We start from the raw sequence: 9,443 nt of genomic DNA on the forward strand, positions 1-9,443 counted from the left end.
GAAGAGCAGAGTACTCCCGCCTCCCCACCCCGCCCACTCTCCCCAGGGGGCAGCGGGGCTCTAGTCTCCTGGTGCTTAGTAAAGTTTGTGCTCTTAGGAACCTTTTAGATATTATCTTTTGACCCCTTGCTAGGAAAGATGAGTATTCCACTCACATTCATGATTTCCTGCCTCCTTTACTTCCAATTTTGACACTATTTTAGTTCTATTGATGACCTTTGAAACTTTACTTTTTATTTTTATTTATTTATTTGAAATGATTGAGACGGGGACTCACTGTGTTGCCCAGGCTGGTCTCTATCTCCTGGCCTTAAGTGATCTTCCCGCCTCCGCCTCCCAAAGTGATGGGATTACAGGCGTGAGCCACCACACCAAGCCTATTTTTTAGAGACAGGGTCTTGCTCTGTTGCTTAGGCTGGAGTATAGTGGCATGATGATAGCTCACAGTCATCTCTAGCTCCTGGGCTCAGGTCATCCTCCTGCCTCAGTCTCCTAAGTAGCTTGGACTATAGGCATGTGCCACCACAGCCAGCTACTTTTTTAATTTTTTGTAGAGACAGGGCCTTTCTCTGTTGCCCAGGCTGGTCTCAGGCCTCAAGGGATCCTCCCGCCATGGCCTCCCAAAGGGGTGCGACAACAGGCATGAGCTACCATACCAGACCTAGTTTATGTAATATTCTAAGTCCTTTGTTGCCATTTCAACCATGTTCTCAGCGTCTTTACCAGGAGTGGATTCTATGTCAAGAAACTCAAGAAACCACCTTTGCTCGTCTATAAGAAGCAAGTCCTCGTCTGTTCAAGTTTGATCCTGAGATTGCAGCAACTCCATCCCATCTTCAGACTCTGCCTCTAGTTCTCTTGTTATTTCCACTGCATCTGCAGTTACTTTCTCCACTGAAGACTTGAACCCCTCAAAGTCGTCCATGAGGGTGGGAATCAACTTTTTCCAAACTCCTGTTGATGTTGGTATTTTGACCACCTCCCATGAATCACAAATGTTGTTAACGGCATCTAGAATGGTGACTCCTTTCCAGAAGATTTTCAGTTTACTTTGTCCAGATCCATCAGAAGAATCACTATAGTAGCCATAGCCTTACGAAATGAATTTCTTTCTTTTTTGAGACAGAGTTTCACTCTTGTCGCCTGGACTGGAGTGCAGTGGTATGATTTCAGTTCACTGCAACCTCCACCTCCCAGGTTCAAGTGATTCTCCTATCTCAGCCTCCCGAGTAGCTGGAATTACAGGCACCCATCACCACACCCGGCTAATTTTTATTTTTAGTAGAGACGGTGTTTTACCATGTTGGGCAGGCTGGTCTTGAACTCCTGCCCTCAGGTGATCCACCCGCTTAGCCTCCCAAAGTGCTGGGATTACAGCTGTGTCCAGCCATCAAATGTATTTCTTAAATAATAAGACTTGAAAGTGAAATACTCCTTGATCCATGGGGTACAGAATGGATGTTGTGTTAGCAGGCATGAAAACAACATTCATCTCCTTGAACATCTCCATCAGAGCTCATGCGTGACCAGGGGCATCATTAATCAGCATACCATTTTGAAAGCAATCTTTTTTGTCTGAGCAGTAGGTCTCTACAGTGGGCTTAAAATATTTAGTAAGCCACATTGTAAACAGACATGCTGTCATCCAGCTTTGCAGTTCCTTTTATAGAGCACAGGCAGAATAAATTAAGCATAATTCTCTTCCCTAAGAATTTGGGGGTGGGAAATGGGCACTGGCTTCAACTTAAAGTCACCAGCTTCATTACTTCCTATCGAGAGTGGGCTGTCGTTTGAAGCCTTGAAACCAGGCCTTGCCTTTTCCTTTGTAGCCATGAAAGTCCTAGATGGCATCTTCAATATAAAGCTGTTTTGTGCACATTGAAAATCTGTTTAGTGTATCCACCTTCATCGCTGATCTCAGCTAGCTAGAGCTTCTGGAGAACTTGCTGCAGCTTCTCCAGCAGCACTTGGTGCCTCACCTTGCACTTTTATGTTACGGAGACGGCTTCTTTCCTTAAACTACATGAACCAACCTCTGCTAGCTTCCAGCTTTTCTTCTGCATCTTCCTCACCTCTCTCAGCCTTCATAGAATTAAAGAGAGTTAGGGCCTTGCTCTGGATTAGGCTTTGGCTTAAGGGAAGGTTGTGACTGGTTTCATCTATCCAGACCGCTGAAACTTTCTCCATATCAGCAACAAGGCTGTTTTTGCTTTATTATTGTTCGTGTGTTCCCTGGAGTAACACTTTTAATTTCCTTCAAGAACTTTTCTTTTGCCCTCACAACTTTGACTAACTTTGGCACAAGAGGCCCAGCTTTCGGCTGTCCTGGCTGTCACCATGCTTTCCTCGCGAAGCCTGATATTTTCTAGCTTTTGATGTAAAGTGAGAGATGTCCAACTCTCCCTTTTACTTGAACACAGGGGGGCCATTGTAAGGTTATTAACTGGCCTGACGTCAATTTTTTTTTTTTTTTTTTTTTTTTTTTTTGAGATGGAGTCTTGCTCTGTCGCCCAGGCTGGAGAGCAGTGGCGCGATCTCGGCTCACTGCAAGCTCCACCTTCTGGGTTCACGCCATTCTCCTGCCTCAGCCTCCCGAGTAGCTGGGACTACAGGTGCCCACCACGCCCAGCTAATTTTTTTTGTATTTTTTAGTAGACATGGGTTTCACCACGTTAGCCAGGATGGTCTCGATCTCCTGACCTCGTGATGCGCCCACCTCGGCCTCCCAAAGTGCTGGGATTACAGGCCTGAGCCACCGCACCTGGCCAACCTGACTTCAATATTGTTGTGTCTCAGGAATAGGGAGCCCCAGGAGAGGGAGGAAAATGGGGAATGGCTGGTCCCTGGAGTTGTCAGAACACACATGACATTTATCAATTAAGTTTGCTGTCGTATGTGGCATGGTTTGTGGCGTCCCTAAATAGTGACAATAGTTAAGGACAAATGTCACTGATCACAGGCCACCGTCACAGATACGATAATCATGAAAAAGATGAAATATGAGAATTCCCAAGCATGACAGACACAAATCGAGCACACGGTGTTGAGAAAGTGGTGCCCGTAGACTCTCTTGGCGCAGACTTGCCACAAGCCTTTAGTATGTAAAAAACCCAAAAAACAATATCCGTGAAGCACAATAAAGTGAGGTGCATTGTTGAAGTTGATGGTGTTCGCTATATGCTTCATAACCACAGTAGAATTCTGTACTTTGGAGTTTGGACTGGGCAAAAATGTAGTGATAACCTATCGATTATGGCCTTAGCAGAGACATATTCCATAGGAAGCAACAGAAGCCAGCCCTGGCTAGTGTAGGCAAAAGTGGGGTGTGTAGAAGGGGCCTGGTGTATCTCACAGGGTCTAAGGAACAGTGGGCACATGAGCAGCAGGAAGGGATTGGACCAGGCCAGCCCTGGTCAGGGACTCCCCCTCAGAGCACTGGGCTTTACAGTTCTCGAACCCCAGTCCTCGGCCTCCGTGCCCTTCACTTTACGTCTTGAGCAGGAGAATCATAGTGGCCAGGAGAAATCCAGTCAGCTGTAGTCAGAGGCTCAGGGTCACGGATCAGGAGCCTGATGCCAGGGGCCCAGCCTGTCCGCCCAGCAGGTGACCCTTGTGGCTGTCGGGGAAGCAGTGAGTTGGTGCTGGAGCGTGCCTTTCCTGAGTGTGGCCTGTGCATTGGGCAGGGGAGGGGGGCCTCTGTCGGGCTGCCTCTGATCTTCCTCCATGTCCCCACCGCCGCTTCTCTGGAAGAGCTAACAGTGGGAACCTCCTGCCTCCCTGACACGTTTACCAAGCTGATAAAGCCCCAGGAAAACACCTGCAGCTTGGAGGAGTTTGTCCTCCAGCTGGAGCTGTCTGAGTATAGTCCTGAAGACCTGACTGCTGCCTTGGAGATCCTGGAAGTCATTATAGCCGCGGGTTGTTTTGGGATTGACAAGGAGGAGCTGCGCAGACGGTTCTCGGCCTTGGAGAAGGCAGGTGGCGGGCGCACCAGGACATTCGCAGATTGCGTCCAGGTGAGCTGTGCCTTAGGTTAGCCGGATATCACTGAAGCGGAAATTGCAGCTCCCAGGCCAGGTGCACACTGAAGATGGGCTTGATTTGGGGCATAGCATGCTGCATTCTTTTTAAACGTTGAATAAGTCATTAACATTTGAAAACTGGGGCATTTCATGTCCGCGTTGAGGGTGCAGTTGTGGATTCACAACCGCACCACAGCTGACGTGGTTCACAGCAGCCAGAGAGGAAGAGAAGCTGCTCCAGGGCACAGGGCTAGCAAGGGGCAGCCCCGGGGTTAGGAGCCCGCCCGCCTCGCGAGCCTGGGCTGCTCGGGGCACTCAACCCGCCAGGGAGGGGAGGTCACCAGCGCGGAGGATCCCGGGCTCCCCACAGACCCCTGTGTCTCCTGCCTCCCTAGGCCCTCCTGGAGCAGCACCAGGTGCTGGAGGTCGGCGGCAACACTGCGCGCCTGGTAGCCATGGGCTCTGCCTGGCCCTGGCTCCTGCACTCGGTGCGGCTGAAAGACAGAGAGGATGCCGACATCCAGAGAGAAGACCCCCAGGCCAGACCCCCAGAGGGGTCTTCCAGCGAGGACGGCCCCCTCGAGGGGCAGGCACCTCCTTCTCACAGCCCCCGGGGCACCAAGAGGCGTGCCAGCTGGGCCAGTGAGAATGGGGAGACCGACACTGAAGGCACCCAGATGACCCTTGCCAAGAGGCCAGTACTCCAGGACTCAAACTTCGCCCCCATCCTTGGGCCCAGAGCTGAAGATGGAGCAGAAGCCCAGGCCCCATCTTCACCCCCAGCTCTTGAATTCACCGCTGCAGCGGGGGCAGCACGGGAAGACCGAGAGGGTGTCGGGGAGTTCAGTTCCCCAGGCCAAGAGCAGCTGAGTAGCCAGGCACAGCCTCCAGAGGCTCTGAAGACCCCAGAGGTACCGTGCGCCTTGTCCCCCACCCCACCTCACTCCACCCGTGCTTTCCCTCCCCTCCGCCCCGATGGACCCCACGCCTTCCTCCGGGATATGGGGGACCTGCCACTGACACAAAAGGGGCTTGACTTCAGCTTCTGGGAGCCTGAGCCCCGATGGGGCAGGATGCTGCCTATAAATGGATTTTCAGGGGAGCACAGGCCTCCCACACCCCCAGGCAGCACTGTGAGTTCTGGAGTGGGAGCTCAGGCGATGGGGCCAGCGTGTGTGCTGCAGCGGCTGCTGTGGAGCAGTGACGGCATGGAGGTCTCGCCTTCCTCGGGTGGCAGCACGCCCTTTCCTGTCCTGCACGTCTGTCATCAGCAGCGGCCTTCTCATGTGGCTTCTCTGGGTGTTTTTGTTTTCTTTGGGCTGTTTTTGCCTCGGGCTTTACACCACCCTTGTGGTCAGGGCTTCTGGGTGGAAAATGAGGTGTTTGCTGGCTTCCCCCAGTGTGGGGCTTGTCCGGGCCTGGGACGCTGCTTGCATGTGGCACTGTGTGTGGCAGTCTGCCCGGCCCCGCCACCTCCAGGGTGGCTGCTCTGTGAGATGATCGTTGTCATTTTTTTTTGACGCTTCATCCCCTGAGCCTCGAGGTGCCCTGCTCATGCTGGGTGCCATGCTGAAGGTGGGGAGGCAGAGATGGCTTCCGTGACTTTCCGAGTCTCTCCCATTCTCTTCCTCTTCCCTCAGGGTTCACAGAGAGTTTTGGAGCCGGCAGCATCTCCCAGGCAGCGCGGGAAAGGTGGGTGTGTGGGGTTCTGGCTCCAGGGCTTCGGGTGGGGCTCTTGACAGGGACTGAGGGTAAGGATTTGTGTGAGGGTTTTTGAGGGTTTTTTCCCCAGGTACCAGCTCTGACAGGCTGCCCAGCACCGTGGTTCTCGGCAGGGGTACTTGGAGGGGCGCAGTGGGCGAGCAGCAGGCGTGCTGAGCACCAGCATTGTCCAGGTCGGCCTGGAACAAGGGCTGCGCTTCCAGAATGCCCAGGGCACTGGCGGAGAACCATGCCTGGTGCCGTCAGCTGCGCTTCACTGGCTCCTCACGGCCCACAGGCACCTCACCCGCTCCTGCAGATGAGCCAGGGGCCACAGAGGGATAAGCCCTGAATGCCCAGCTGCCCCCGGGACAACTGTGCCAGAGTTACAGGAAGCAAGGGAGCCACAGAAGCCCCTCTGGTGGGGGCGCCTCCCATGAGTGTGTGTGCTGACCCCACATTGGGAGGGCCCAAGTGCCCTGTGTCCTGGCTTTCAGGAGCTCAGCTGTGCCCCTCCAAGGCCCAGCCGTAGCGATAAGAGCCAGGTGTCCAGCTCTTCTGGGTCCGCCCCGCTCCTGGGCCCCGGGTGGCTGTTCAGTCCCTGGTTTCAAGGAAAGCGTTCCTGGAACTCTGCACATGGTGTGGGGCAGAGCTTCAGGGTCACGCTCCTGTGAGCTTCGCCACAGCCTGGAGGTAGCTGCTGCCCGGACTGCCAGGAGAGCTGGCAAGTCCAGGAGTCTCAACTCTTGGCCCTCTCCTGCCAACGTGGGTGGACCCACTGAGGCCTCAGTTACAGCTGCATCTGAGCAGGACCCCACGTCGTGGTTCCACCCAGCTGGCGGTCAAGGGCCCCTCTGTCCAGACAGGAGAGAAGCGGGGAGTTTGGAGAGCAGAGAACAAGAGGTGGTGGCTGGTCTCAGCCCTGTGACCTAGGCCAGGCCCAGACACCCCTGAGCCTCAGTGTTCTGTCTGAATGAGCTGCCCTCCTGCCCCTGCCAAGCCCTGATGCCAAGCCCTCCCCCTGCAGGGACTGTGAGAGCATCTGCTTCATCGGCCGGCCATGGCGTGTCGTGGATGGCCACCTGAACCTGCCTGTATGCAAGGGTATGATGGAGGCCATGCTGTACCACATCATGACCAGGCCTGGCATCCCCGAGAACTGCCTGCTGCGCCACTACCAGGGGGTCCTGCAGCCCGTCGCCGTGCTGGAGCTGCTCCAGGTATGGGGCCTGCCCAGGCTCAGCAGGGGGTGGGGGCCGCTGGGTGCTCTCAGTGGCCCGGCCGTGATGTTCAGGCCCCAGGCAGCATGCGGTACCACCATACTGCTTGCCTGCACCCCCTCCCCCAGTTGTCCTGGGCTCTTGCCTCAGGCCATCCCTCGGTGTCCTTCACCAGCTGCATGCTGCTGGCCAGGCTGGAAGAAGGGGTGCCCGGTGCTTGTCTCTGATGCTTTCTCTGTGCCAGGGGTCACTAACTCATGAGCCCGCAGGGCCCCACGGGTCAAGCAGCTGCCCCCTGGTGTCGCTGCGTCCTGCTCGGCTGACAGTTGCCCTGTGCTCCGTTGGCCCAGTGCGCATGGGGCCTCCAGCTCCTCTGGCAGCTAGGAGCTTGAAGTTTAGTGTCACATTCCCCGCGAGCCAAACGGAACCCCACCTGGAAGCCAGTCTTGGCTCACAGGACGCTGGGATGCAGCCCCCGCTGCAGGCCTCTCCTCCACAAATGAGATTCAGCGTGGTGGCTCCAGCCCGCGCTGTACACATGCTACTCAGGCCGCTGCCTCTCCCACCAGGGCCTTTGCCTGAACCCTCCTGGTACATCCCCACTTGACTCATGCCCAGTTCAGGTGCCCCCTGCTCTGGGAAGTGGCTTCCTTGTACAGAGAGCACATTCCCTAAATGCTTGAAGAATAAATCAAGCAGGCGAGGGTAGTGCCGCTGTAACCTGTGTGTCTGGTGTCTCCAGGGCCTGGAGTCCCTCGGCTGCATCCGGAAGCGCTGGCTGAGAAAGCCAAGGGCCGTCTCGCTCTTCTCCACACCCGTGGTGGAGGAGGTGGAGGTGCCCTCCAGCCTGGACGAGAGCCCCATGGCCTTCTACGAGCCCACCTTGGACTGTACCCTCCGGCTGGGCCGTGTGTTCCCCCACGAGGTCAACTGGAACAAGTGGATCCCCCTCTAGGACCCCTATGGGCATTCCCTCCCTCCCAGCCACCACCTGCCACACCACTCTGCCTGATGCTCAGCAGACCCCACTGTGCCCCGGCCTTGGGTCTGCCGAGCCTCCTGCAGCAGGGGACGGGTGCTCTGGCCAGAGTCACAGCCCGACATGTTTCCCACTGTCCTGGAACTCTGGAAAGAGGGGCTCCCCCACCTGCCTGCTCCCCAGGCTCTTCTGGGCCTGCCCCTTGGGAACTGGCCTCATCACACCGGGAGTTGGTGCTTGTCTCTGGGTCTCCAGAGTTCGCCCCGCCTGTGCACACCTCACATTCCAGACTCCAGCCATCTTGGCAGGATCTCCTGGCTCCTTGAGTGCCCAAGTGCCACCAAGAGGAAGGGCCTTATGGGATATGCCTTGCAGAATAGGGACCGGTGTGCGCTGCTGCTGGGGGATCTCTACAGGGACTGTGGCCCCTCGGCAGGCAGGACATTCCAACCCCTGGCTGGGACTGAACCACCCAGAGCAGAGCAGCTCCCTTTCCGACCTTGGAAGTCACCTGGCAGGCCCCAGCTGGGCTGGCTGTCCGTGTCCCTCGGCCTGGCTGGTGACTCCCTGCAGGCCGGAAATGATGAGTCCCTGTAGGTTTGGGTTTTGTTTGTTTTATTTTGTTCTTTCACCTTTTTTCCTCATTAAAAAAAAAAAAAGTCCCTGTGGAGTGTATTTATTTATTTTTTGATTAAAGGGAAGTAAAATGCATTCTGTTTTGTGTGTTTCCTAAAGAATCAGTGATTCCCCTAGGGGACTCCCTACTTTGGCTGCAGAACAACCTGGAATGGCTGTTCCCAATGAAACCAAAGGAAGAGGGAAGGCCCTGATCCTGAGCTCAGCAGCCCCGCCTGGCCTCAGCCAGCGGTGAGACATGGCCTCCAGGATGGAGAGGGGCACAGGCGACTCCCTTGCCGCCTTCTCAGCTGGTCCCAGGCCCGTCCCTCACAGAGCAGCTCCCAGCCCAGTGCCAGGCCCATGATCAGCTCGGCTCAGCACAGCTGGTGCCGTCGGCAGGGCCTGCAGATGGGTCTGGCACCTTGAAGTTCTCTTGAGCTCACATGGTTACATTTTTAAGTTAGTTGCCAACATTTTTTAAATGTAGAGTTCACATTTTTTTTTTAAAAAATCAGATCTCTTAAAATGGAAAGTTCCAGTAACAATGGACTTAGCTTCCTGCCTATGGCAGTCAGAGTGTGGAGCAGAGGCTGTTCCCTCTAGGTGGGATGGGCCCCGCCCTGGCCAGCTGTGTCTCACACCCACCTGCAGCTTCTCTCACCTAGAAAAGTGTCCCCTCTGGGGAACGTGTACCCTTAGGACCCCTGACCTGACCCACCTTCCAACCCTGTCTCCATCCTCCCTCTGCGAGGGACGCCCTGGTCACTCTAGGCCACAAACTTCTGGGTGAGGAGGGACAAAGGCAGGGACTTCGGAGTCAGGGTCCTGAGAGAGAGTCCCTGCACTGCCAAGCCTGGTCAGGTCTTAGTGTTCATTTTTTTTCTCTTTAAAGTTTCAAGTGTA

General features: G+C 55.2%; 1 protein-coding gene across 1 annotated transcript; it reads left to right on the forward strand.

The window, feature by feature from the left end:
• Window positions 1-3,572: 3,572 nt before the first annotated feature.
• On the forward strand, window positions 3,573-8,633 carry LOC117069785 (general transcription factor 3C polypeptide 1-like). Its single transcript, XM_033188249.1, is given in 6 exon segments — window positions 3,573-4,016; window positions 4,418-4,910; window positions 4,913-4,933; window positions 5,663-5,714; window positions 6,751-6,943; window positions 7,686-8,633. Coding segments are annotated over 6 exon segments (1,416 nt in total). The 3' UTR covers window positions 7,899-8,633.
• Window positions 8,634-9,443: the final 810 nt, after the last annotated feature.

Source organism: Trachypithecus francoisi, unplaced genomic scaffold (assembly GCF_009764315.1).
Source record: "Trachypithecus francoisi isolate TF-2019V2 unplaced genomic scaffold, Tfra_2.0 Contig00156, whole genome shotgun sequence".
Taxonomy (NCBI): domain Eukaryota; kingdom Metazoa; phylum Chordata; class Mammalia; order Primates; family Cercopithecidae; genus Trachypithecus; species Trachypithecus francoisi.